The sequence below is a fragment of the Hetaerina americana genome, unplaced genomic scaffold, assembly GCF_022747635.1.
Source record: "Hetaerina americana unplaced genomic scaffold, ioHetAmer1.1.p SCAF_1, whole genome shotgun sequence".
Classification (NCBI taxonomy): domain Eukaryota; kingdom Metazoa; phylum Arthropoda; class Insecta; order Odonata; family Calopterygidae; genus Hetaerina; species Hetaerina americana.
Genome location: NW_027286069.1, coordinates 88,682,903 through 88,695,852, shown reverse-complemented (window position 1 = coordinate 88,695,852; position 12,950 = coordinate 88,682,903). Strand labels below are relative to the sequence as shown.

The 12,950-nt window shown below is 34.1% G+C and overlaps 1 protein-coding gene across 1 annotated transcript in view; it reads left to right on the top strand.

Moving 5' to 3' along the window:
- wwk (white walker) overlaps positions 1 to 12,950 on the top strand; it is a 34,349-nt gene that overhangs the window by 8,556 nt on the left and 12,843 nt on the right. The window contains exons 6-7 of the mRNA XM_071592751.1: positions 10,157 to 10,263; positions 11,911 to 12,096. Of these exons, the coding sequence (XP_071448852.1) occupies positions 10,157 to 10,263; positions 11,911 to 12,096 (293 nt within the window). The remainder of the gene's footprint in view (positions 1 to 10,156; positions 10,264 to 11,910; positions 12,097 to 12,950) is intronic.

Genomic DNA, 12,950 nt, shown 5'->3' with positions numbered 1-12,950 from the left:
AAATCCTACTATCCTTGTTTAATAAAGCAGTGGTTTGAACAAATAAAAAATGTATGTTCTTGATTTCACCATTAAACATTAAATGAACATGAACTAATGTTGTTGAAGTATTACTATTATTATGTATTGCGAGAACTATACTTATTTAATCCAAGATTTTTCTTATTTCACTCGAGAATTTAATGGATCCCTTCCCATGCATTCCATTCTCAAAATACAGGGAAGAAGGGATTGTTGAGGTTTGCTAACTTAATCCATTTGTAGAAATTACATCTGATTTGAAGTGAGCAAATCATTGGTCTTTTTAGTGAGTGACTATACAAGGGTAATCCCAGAAGTACCCGACCCAACAAAGAAAACATAAAAATTTTGGTAAAAAATGTATTCATTTTTCAACATAATCTCCTTTCAGCTCTATGCACTTATCCCAGTGATGTTCGATACCCCTTTTGATATTAAGATTGTCTTGCTCCTCAAAATAGGCATTAACTGCCAACATTACTTCTTCACGGTTGGAAAGTCTTTGACCAACAAGCCATTTTTTCAAGTTTGCAGGCAGAAAATAATCCCAGGGGGCTAAATCTGGCAAATAAGGTGCATGAGGTAGCAATTCAAACTTAAATTCATGAATTTTGGCCATTGCAATAATGGATTTGTGAGCTGGTGTATTTTCTTGATGAAACAACACTTTCTTCTCAGCCAAATGTGGCCGCTTCTGCTTGATTTCTTGGCTCAAACATTGCAATAAGCTCACATAATACTCACTGTTCATAGTTTTTCCTCTTTCGAGATAGTCAATGAAAATTATCCCATGCAGATCCCAAAAATCCAACGCCATGACCTTTCCTGCAAGTGAAACGGTCTTCGCCTTCTTTGGAGTTGATTCTCCCTTTTGAATCCATTGTTTTGATTGTTCTTTTGTTTTGGGTGTGAAGTAATGGGCCCTTTGAATAAATGAAAAACTCCAATTGCCGTAAACTGTTTAACTGTTTATGGCTATTGGAGTTTTTCATTTATTCAATACTACTTGCCGTAAGAGCTCAGTTCTATCAACAATGAACCCATGTTTCATCCATAGTTATGAAGTGGCGCAAAACTTGTGCTTTGTTGCTGTGAAAATTTGCTAAACACTCAATTGAAACATCTTCATGACACTGGTTTTGCTTGAGTGTGAATACCCATCTTGCACACAGCTTTCTCATATCCAAATTTTTAGTAAATATGCAATGTACTGCACTTTTTGAAATGTCCACTATGTCTGCTAGCCAGGGCACTGTCAGTCAACGACCAACCAGCATCACTTGGTGGATTTTCTTCACTGTTTCTGGAGTTGTCACGGCATTTGGTCGACCAATCCGAAGCTCATCTTGACAGCTCATACGGTCTCGTTTTTAAACTCTGCTACCCAATATTTTACTTTTGTAAACAAAGGAGCAGACTCACTCAGAGTAGAATCCAGTTCAGGTTTTATATTGGTTGGGCTGAGGCCTTTTGAAATATAAGTATTGTATCACACAACGATGACCAATTTTCTCCATTTTCACAAATTCACTGAAAACATTCACTATTGATGGCTGCCAAACAAATACTAAAAAACGTAGCATCTTCAAACTTGAAAAATATGCTTTATAGATTGTCTACTTTTTAATACAGTGATATTTTTCATACTATGACCGCCATCTCTCAGTCAGGCTGGGTACTTCTAGGCCTTCCCATGTAGCTTATTATTTGAAAAATTCATGAAAATTAAATTTTTATTTTGCTAGAAAAAAATGAGTTTGAGAAACATGCCTTGCAATTTTTGTCCTTGTTGATATGATGAAATCAAGGTATATAAAAATATCATTATGCTCAAATTTAGAAAAATTAACATTTATGTAAGGAACTATTGACTGATGAGGAAAGCTTTATTTGTCCCTCATTAAAGATTTCACATGAGATTACTTAACGATAAATTTTAAATACTTTTAAATATTTTACATTTCCATATTCAATGTGTTACAGATAAACACAAGAGTGAATAGTGTTATCACTCATCGTCAACCAAAGTCATAAATTGTCACAACCACTCAACCAAACATCTAACCTTTCTCTATCTTCACATTTATTTATTTTCCAGTTTTATTTGTTTCATGTACCTCTTCCAGTATTTTCCCTATTAGAAAATTCCTCTTCGCCAATTCCCTTTTTCACATTCAAATTCACTTTGCCGTCCGTATTGGTCTTCATCAAACGATCAAACCACAAAATGCATACATTGAGTGCATTATTTTTTTGGGATTTCATTAAGACTTATTTCTTTGCTGATTTTTGGTTGAATTCTGTTTTCATCATTTTACCCTCCCATTCGATTATTTCCATTGCTATACAGCACCACATTTCCATGGTGATCTAACTTTTTTCTGTGATCATCAGTGCTCATTATTTAAGCCTTGGGGAAGTTGATTTAAGTAAATTTGATAAAGTTTTTTCTGCTCTCTCCTTCCTGCCTTTTCTATTTCCATTAATTGTGATTTTCAATTAAAATGGCATCCACTTCTCTGCTTTCATTGCTTGTTTCGACACTTGTTTTTTTCCCTCTTTCCTCCTACTGTAACTCAATATCTTGTTTTTTTTAATGATAATCCTCTCAAAATTCTTTTTCATTGCCTTTCATTGTAACCTATCATCATCCAGTCTTACTTCGCTGCTATACATGTACATGCATATCTAACATGCTTTTAGCTAAATATAATGTATAGTTTTCATTCTCTTTGGTGGCACGCTTATATAGTTTTTTCTTTAATTTCATTTACTGCCATGGCCTTGGAAGTATTACTGTTAACATGTGATAGTACAATCTGTGACTTGCTCCTTAATATAACTGATAAACTCTCTTGGTTCACTTCTGTAGACTCCAGGGGCCCATTTCAGAAACAAAAACATCCTAATGCTGGACATATAAAGAAAGCAGTTGCAATAACACAATGTTAAATCGTCTTGAATTGTGTGTCATAATATATTATTGTCATTAGTTGACTAACTTGAAGAAAACCAAAGCTATGCATTTATTTATTTTATTTTTTTAGAATCAGGTGTTACACGTTATAAGAGTCAAAAAATTTAGGTAGTTAGTCTATTACAGCTGACTGCATTATTTTATTTGCTCCTCTCGAAGGTGTTGGAAGACGGCCGAAATAGGTTAGATTTCCCCTCCAAATTGGCTTTAATTGAAGAATTCTGTTCAGTATTCTCAGTGTCCATTGATAATTCATATCAATAATGTCTCATGCAGGTATTTTAAAATAGATATTTGTATTCTCTTCAAATTTTTATCTGTTTGAGTTATATTTAAATTTGCGGAAGTAAGTTAGCATTACTTTCTTGATCCGGCTCTAATATATGAATATTTTGTGATATTAATCTGATTCTGGAGGTAATGTGTATAGAATGAGGAAGGTGTGACCTCACAGCTTGAAATAACTTTACCCTAATTTGCCTAATTGTTAAGCCAATCAAATAACACCATTGATTGCAGGTGCTACCAGGCAAAATGTTTTTCCCTAAGGCTTATTAGGCATTATGCGACTCAAATGCTGCAGTTTTCCCATGAAAGAATCAGCTTCTTAAGTAGAATATTGTGTAAATTTGTACTAGGATGCATGCTAAAATAAATTTTTGGTAGACTTAGGACAATCAAGGTATGTTGCAACTTTTCTCTAACAAATAGGATGTTTTTAATGGATGCAGGTTGAAGTCTAACAGATATGTAGGGATACTTCAATTATAAAGTTAAATTGTATAATTAGCAATACATGTTTTTAATTAGCTTGGTTAAAAAAAATGATTTGAATTTCCTAGAATTATGTACATATATTATTGGTCGTATGTAGTTTTGATACTTTCTCCTTTTAGTTTCTTAATCATAATTCTATGTCTTAATCGTAAGTTCTGCATGCCCCTTCAGCCACATGCTTGGTTTGTTCATATGAGCAGATACTTAACAAGGAAGCAAAATAATTTTAAAATACTGCATCTCATCCTAATTTTAGGAATGTTGAACATACTAGATGCATGTACCCACAGGGTTAATTCGTCTGTAAATTTTTCTAAATAATGAATTTTAATTTGTCTGTGCTCAAAATTTAAAGCATCATCGCAACATAATACCTATAGCTTTAAGCCTGTGGGCAGAGTAAGGTCCAATTTCAAATATATCCAATTCCACACATATATAGTGGCCAACATGCACTGCCTCTTTGAGAGCTTTCTGCACGTAAACCATCACAGCCTAATGCAAACATGGATTTTACTGCTCAGTAATATTAGATCTTTAGTAATTTTTAGTGTGATATTTAAATGCTTGAAGACCTTAGCGAATTTGATCAGTGCTGTGTTTCCTCTTTCATCTTATGCATATTATGACTTAAGTGGTATCTTTTTTTGGAGATTTGAATCTGGGGAATCTGGGCGTGGATGAATTATTATTATTAGGTAATCTACCGGTTAAGGTAGGTTTTTGGATGGACACAGCTACTGAATGAAACATTTTGTGACTCCTAACAAAACACAAAATCCTAGCATCCTACTCTACATCAGATCCCTCTTCATCTCTGAGTACTTTCTTCCTCCCTTCATCCCGTCCCACATCCTTATCCTGTTCCTTCCCTTTCCTCGTTTGCCCAACATTCTCCCCTCAATCACAGTCTTCAACATCCCACTGCCGGTAAATACCCCCTTCATCCACTTTTCCTGCCTCCATAGTATTGCTCCCAACAAACCCCTCTCTTCGCCCACCATACCAAGTACTTCCTCATTTGTTTTCTTCTCTGTCCATTTCACCTTCTCCATTCTTCTCCACACCCACATTTCAAAAGCCTCCAGTCTACATCTAACCTCCTGCTTCAAATACCACTTTTCCGCTATGCTCCATATCAAAGTTTTTATGAGTCTTTTCTTAACATCCTTACTCAAAGTCCCTCTCATCAACTCCCTCCTCTTTGTAAAAGCCTCTTTGCCTAGCGCAATTCTTCTCCTTACGTCCGTACTACTTTGACCGTGTTGGTCCAAAACACTACCGAGATACGTAAACTGTTCCACCTGTTCTAGTTTTTGCCCTCCTATTTTAATGTTAAGCTAGGAAGAAAAAGGCTAATGGATGAAGGTAAAGTTATTTTATAGTTTATTCCATGTTTAACAAATATGCCATGTAATACACGAGTAGCCAGTTTTTGTTTACTGAATGAAAGAGCGGTACTTATTTGCAGCAAGTTAGAACAGATAATTGTCCACAATCAGCTAACTTGTTTTACGGACCTAAACAGCATTATGGAAACTGCATTGTGTCTGTGTGCGACATTGGATATTGATTGTTAAAAATGCTAGAAATTTTGTTTTATGCATTTCTGCATAAAATGCTGCCTTCCGCCAGAGCCATTAAAATGCTGCCAGTATAGGCATTAGTGAGGCAGAAATGTTTATATTATGAATGTGAAACTCATTATGAGTTCATTTTTGATACACCATGGCTACTCACTCTGGCTATCTGATAAAGCATTAAATGTATGAAATGGGTAAGTGAAGTACGTCCTTTGGTACATGTGCCATGGTAATATTGTTGTTTCTTAGTCTCCCTTTAAAAATACCACCTATATTATTAGGTATGGGCATAATAGTCATATGTAGAAATAATGTATTCATTTGAAAATGGAATAACTTCAATTATCACTCAGGAAAAAGTATAGAATATGTATAATGGAATGGAGTATAGATGGCCATTCCAGTTATTAGGAGTTTGAATGTTTCTTGAGGTAATGGCACACATCCAGCCCTAATTGCATGTTGTTCACCAGCTAATGAGAAATTGTGACTTCTCTTCAGATGCAAAGTAAATATTGAGAGTTTAAAAAAAAATAAAAAAAGGGGGCACAGCAATGACTATGTGAATTTCTACTGAAAATTGTGACATCTAAATTTTGACTTCACCTTTTGTCAGTTTTTCCTGCCAATTGTTGGAATAGGCTACTGAATTGTGCAATTTGTGATGACTCCTTTTTCCATAGCAGTCAGAATGTTAATGAGCCTAAATAATTTAAACATAAATAGAATTTTGATTTACTTAAAAAAGATAAAATTAACAATCTACAAAGGTGGTATCTTCCCTTATATTATTTTGTTTAATATTCTGCATATGCATGCCCAGTAGAAATATGTCATGTAGAGATTAGTTGCTGTTTCTAGTATTAATTTTTTAAATCTAATGCCGAATATTGAAAAGACAATGCTTATCCGAGGAAGGCCTGATGTTTCAATGAGGTATAAGGCTTAAACCTTGGTACTAGTTTACACTTGAAACACAATGTGCTATTGTTGCTTTTTAATGTTTAGTTTGAATTTAATCAAGAAGAAGAATAGCATTGGAAATTTAGATTTTTCCTTCACAAATTCTCAAATGTTGTTTAAAATTAATTTTTTTGTTAGAAAACAGTGTAATTTCTGCAAGCTCTTACTGCCACTTTCATTTTGTCCTATGTGTGATAGCAAATGTAGCTAATAAAAATATGAAAAATGATATTGAGGGTATTTAAGGCAAATCAAATAAAAATCATATATGTACATCACACAAAGCAAAAGTTATGCTAGATATAATGCTGATTACTGAGAGTCATAGAATTTTAAATAAGTGAGTGCTCTCATTTGTTTTATTAATGTATTTAGTTTTTTAAATATTGCTTTGCTACTTGAGCTAAATGTTGATAACTAAGCCTTCCCTTTTATATTAAAATTTTGAGGAAGTGTTTTAATGATAACATTTTGCAGTAACTATATTGTTTTTTTAATGGGTTGCGGTAGTCCAGGGGGTAGAGCGTTAGACTACTGACCGGAGTGTTCCGGGTTCGATTCCCGGGCATTCTCTGGGCACCTGCAGCTCCACCCAAGCTGTGTGATTTTTTGGGCACCAGATCTTCCTGGGGATTGAAGTGGTGCAGTAGCTTTTGTACTGACTTCCCACCCAGAAGGCCCGGGTTCAAATCCCGGCGGTGTTGAATATTTTTCAGTGGTATTTCGATCCCTACTTGAGGTGCTTTGTGGAGGGCACTTTGAGTGAGTACGCCGTCGGTCGGATGGGACGTTAACCTGCGAACCTGTTGGTGTCTTTTGTAAAGAGCAGGCTAATGTCAATTCCGGGTTTCTCTCCACCCTTCATCCTTTCCTGTCCATCCCTAATGGCACAAATGGCCTCGGCTGTCGGTTGCTTTCCCTAAACACTACTACTACCAGATCTTCCTGGGAAACCATAACCAGCACCAGGAAAGGAACTGGACCCCCTACCCTGATGTGTGAATTACACATGCCGTCAGGCTTAGTACTGGGTGAACTCTACCATCAACTACCAAATCGACCTTTGGGTTGATTACTGTGTGTATGGTGTTTTTATATTGTTTTAATCAGTTCTTTTTTCTCTATTTATGAAATACAGAAGCTTTATTACTTCTCTAAAGAAATCCCATTAGCAATGACAACTTGTGGAAGCAACTGAAAAATAGCTCCATATTAAGCATAATTTTTATTTCATGAAAAAGGGAAAAAAGAGCTGATTAAAAAAATTCAGTTCCTGAAAAAATGTTATCATGAATATACTTACTCCTAATTTTATTTAACAGGGAAGGTTTGAGATGCCAACTTTGATCAATTAAGTAGCAAAGGGATATTTTTAAAAACTATCGTATTAATTATACATGGCTTTTATATTTTTAGGAGTAATTAGGAAAAAGTGTATTTCAAAACATTTGAAGCAATGTTATTGAAAGACTCAAAAGATTCCAAATTTTTCACTTAAATTTGGAGCAACCTTAAAAGTATGTCTATTCTTTGATTCCTCCAAATTTCTCTGCCAAATTTCTCAAGGATCTTGTTATCTGCAGTTTAGTTACTCCTTTATAAGTTCATATTTTTAGTTTGAAATATTAGTTTCCTGAGATGAATATATATTTTGTTTGGATTTACTGTATATTTTTTATATAAATTGACAGTGTCTATGATTTTCGTTCATTTTTAGTTGGTATAGTTGGTATTGAGAGAGATGTATGTATCAATGTAGAGGAGAGGTAATGTCATATGTTGTTGAGAAGATCAGTTTCATGAAAAGTGTTACTTGTCTTTGTTTTTACATTCATGTTGGGTTAATATATTTTAAATCTCACACAATTACTTTCTATTTTTTAAATGTAATCATTTCATCCAAGAAAATATTCTTAAATCATTGAATAGATTATTTATTATGCTTTAAATGTGTCAAATCACTGAATATCACAGAACACTTTTGTGGGTAGTTACACTTAATAAAGTAGTTACTTATTTTAATATCAAACTTTTGAAGTTATAGTTAATACATTGGTCACATTAATTTAAGAAATTTTGCTATGTAGGCTAAACATCTCTTTTACAGTCAAAAGACATGGGAATTTAAACAAGGGAAATTAAAATGGAATACATACATGACCGCGTCAAAGTTATTAGGGATTTTGGCCATATTACCTGTTCACTTTAAGGCTTTGTTTCTTTTAATCTGTAGTTTTGGTGTTAGATAGATGTTTCTTGAATGATGGCTGAGTGTGGTAATGTGGTGTTAAAGTGCATGTTCTGAGTGGAAAGCAAATCATTTTCAGCGGTGCACTCCCCATATCTTGACTATTCCTTCCTTTTCCCATTTGTGTGAATCTGTACAGTTTATGCGCACTGTGATGCATCTTTCAAGGGCTGTATTTCCTGGAGCAGTTTTTAAGTTTTTGGTACTCCTTACACATCTAGGAAAGCCTGTGCACTTCATCTTTTTATGCAGAAAGTAATGAAGGCAACATGAAAATACTGTAGTTGCAACTTATTACAAATGTCACCCTTTCTGCTGTCAGTTCACCGTGGACACGGGCACTTAAATTGATTTCAGTCAGTTTTCTCTCTTTTATTGTTTTTTCATGTTAGGTGGACAAGCATTCTTTTTTGTTGTAAACATTGGGGAAAATTAAAATTGTAAACCAATTGGAAGACTTGTGACATTAGAAGCGATAGTGTATTTTTCATACCATTCCTCTCCAAAAAAATGAAATTTAATGCAGTGGTGCTTAAAATATGATAAAGAATTTTTCTGCATTTGAAGAGTAACAAGGATACATTATTTTATTCAAGCATAATTACATAAATATTGATTTTATTACACCCTTATACCTCCAATATGTTCCTTTAATTTCATAAAACCTATCATGTTTAGTATTTTATTTTCATTGAAGATATTATGTGACATATCATACTGCCATTTTTTATTGATTCTTACGAGATATAACATGTATACCTCAAGCTATATCAGAATAATTTGGCATAAAATAGTATTATTTCCATTGGAGCTCATAAAATATTTACAAAGATAGCCATTTCAAATTAGAATTTCATTTGCTTTTTTCAGATAGTTTTGCTAATTTATCATAAAAAAATAGCACATTCATGCACCTTAGAGTGGCAGTTTTACCTGTCCCTAACTTTTCAGGAAATATCTCATTTCTTACCCTGCTATAGCACATTATACCTGCTAAAACATCATTGGAAGCAGTCAATATCACCTCGCCTTGTTATAGAACTTACCTTTTAACAAATAAGTTGCTCTACATTTGATGGAATTAAAATTGCTGTGAAAAAGTTTCAAGTCTCTTTGGTCAATTAAAAACAATTTGTAGTGACATAATATAATTAGTCTACTTAAATCGCTCACTAGCATTGCCAAATGAAAAGTGGAAAAGTAATTTTTAGCCTTTATTTTGTTACTTTGGCGATTCATATGGAATGTTGTGCGGCAAACTTGAAATGTGAATAACTTTTCATGTGGCATTGCTATCCATGATTCAAGTCTCATTGATAAGTCATGCATGCAAGGTAAAAAGCCATGAATACAATGATATCTTGCCTGCCTACCATACAAAGCAGTTACATGATAGTAAAATACTGATACCTACGTGTAATTTCACAAAATTGAAAATTAACACCATGTAACTGTAATATATATGTTATATTCAGTGCCATCCCCAAATTCTTTTTATTTTGTTTTGAAAGCGTTTTGTGTTGTCTGCCTGTAAGTATGGCCCTGCATCTTGTTCTTCTTTCTCTTGAACTCTCTCTCTCTTTGTAGATTCAATATGTGATTACTTTGGAGTGAAGATAGCCATGTATTTTGCGTGGCTGGGACACTACACTACAGCTCTGATAGTGCCTGCTGTGGTGGGGTTTGTTTTTTGGGTAAGCTATGTCTATTTTCTCCACATTTCTGCATGGCTATTAGTTGCTTCCATCCCAGAGGATTTCATAGCTCTCGTTAATGGGCTTTCGGATAAATCTTCCATTGTATGCTGCTTGTAAAAATTTTTTTGTTCGATGTTTTTTTATTCCAAATATTCACATAATTTTTTCAAAAATCACTGCAATGTACATACATACAAATAGATCAGTTTTGACATGGAGCATAATTATGGGTTTTGCCCCATTTATGAAGCTCCAGTAATCTTGAGTGAATTGGTTTTGTGAAAGAACAGATTATAATATTTCAATTGTGGTGGTTACATTGTTTATAGACATTTTGAGTAAAATTTAGTTTTATCATATCATTAATGATGGTTATAAAGTATGTTGCTGTGAATACTGAAGGGGATTAATTAGTCTCTTGCTACTAGATTAATTTCTTCAGAAATAGTATCTAACTATTTTTGTAATTTTATATACATTTTAATATTTTGCATACATCTTATGTAGTATTGTTGCAGATGGTTTAAATACATTTATGGATATTAAAGTTTTGTTTACCGGTAATTCTGTAAAGGTACAACAGAACATAATTTCACTGGGTACATACTTTCTATCAGCATAATGTTAACCCAGGGATGTCAAAAATCCAAATTCTGCCCCCATCCCTGCCTGTCCACTGGGCCCCTAAGTGTTGAGGACTCTTAGTGTCCATGTAAAGAGAACGATAGTGATCCCGGATTTCAAAATGCCATTCACCCCTGATAAACATGATACAGTTGTTTTAAAACATGCCCACCCAGGTATTAAAAAAACTCCAGTCTCGACAGAAATAGCATACTTCCTCCAAATCCCACTGATTATAATGGGTCAGAATATGAAAACGGGTGAAGTTTTATTAATAATGATGATTCGGCTTTATTCAGACGAGATTGAGACTGTAGGAGTCCCTTCTTCCATCTGATCCATTAAGGTGAAGGTTTTGAGTGTGTGTGAAGTAAAATGAGGTTTATCAATATATCTCCATATTCAGAAAGTAAATGAATGCAAAACTTAAAATATCTGTTACTTCTGGTGCATAACTATTGTTTATTTCATATCTGTGATGCTTGAATTTTAGTAACGTAGATTAGTGGGAACGTAAATACAGAAACATCTAATTATGTAAAGTTAGCTCAAGTGTTTCGCATGGCGTTATTGGATGATTTATGAAAGGTTAAAGAAAGCAGCCCTTCATTATGCATCCATTTTAACATGTGTCAAGTACTTGCACCCACATTGGGATTTTTCCTTCCATTTTGCATAAGTTAGAGTGAGTTTATTTGGTGTTCTTTTTAATCTTATATTTTTTCTAAGTAACTACATAACATGGGAATGGCCTACCATCAGCATAGTAACTACTATAGATAGTTGTGTCAAAATTTATCTTTTAACTTTTAAAAATGTTACCCTTTGGGCTAAAAGGCCTGATAATTTTGATAAACTGAATAATTTAGAACGTGGGAGTGAATCATTATCCTGTTTTTGTACTAGCAAAATTGTTTGGCAAATTTAGGATACTTTATTACTTTAATTTATATGATTAAAATTCATCCCTGGGCCTTGAAATGTTTGTCAGTTATTTTAACATAGTTCTTTTCATTACAGGTCGGCTTTTGTGGTGCTGATCAAGCATTAGAAGATGTTGGATTTGTGTTATTCTCCTTTTTCAATGTTCTGTGGGCTAGTATATACCTGGAAGCATGGAAGAGGTATAGTGCAGAATTAGCCTATCGGTGGGGCACTCTTGACCAAAGAGATGAACTCTTGGTGGAACCTCGTCCTCTTTTCACTGTAAGTAAATTTGTTTCCTTAGCTTTGGCAATAATTTATAAATATACATACAAGGTTTGTATAAAAAGTATCGGGAAAAGTTAAAGAAAAAAAATTATTTCAGATATTGCTACAATGCCTCAAAACTTTTGCACTTGATAAAATGTTTATTTTAGGACCAGGTTTTGATGTAATATCTATGTAGAATGTAATTTGACCTGAAGATGATATGATACATCGAAACCCGGTCGTAAAATAAAAATTTTATCAAGTGGAAAAGTGCTGCAATCAGTTAATCCTTAAGAATTTCATTATAAAAGAGGTATTAAATAGCCAAGAAATCAAAGAAAAGTTTGATATAGTGGGGATATTATTTCATCTGTACTCGTTATCCACATATATCTATACATACACGCACGTGCATACTCTTGAGGGCATTATAATACATGGATTGAACAACAAAACACGAAATACTATATATTTATATATAAAACAAGTGAAAGGACACTCATATTGCAAATATTTTGCAAGCTTTTTTGCCTTTTGCAAGCTTTTGGCCTTACTTGTGGGCCTTCTTGGGGTTAGACTTTGGTGGAAGGAATTTGAGGGCTGTGGAGGGGAGGACCATGGGCAGTACTGGGAAGAAGGGGGGAAAACAGTCACCAATGTAGAAAGATGTATATTGGTTGCAGGAGAGGAGATGGAGTACGCTATGGAGGGAAAATAGGCATGGGAGTGAAATGAGGAAGCAGTGAGGGGGTGCTTGCCCTGGTTCATAATTATTTTATGCATCTTAATTGTGAAATTGAATTGGCCTTGGGTTGACGGGTTAATTTCTAGTGATGAATTTGGATCTATGCTCTCTTTAATGGGTT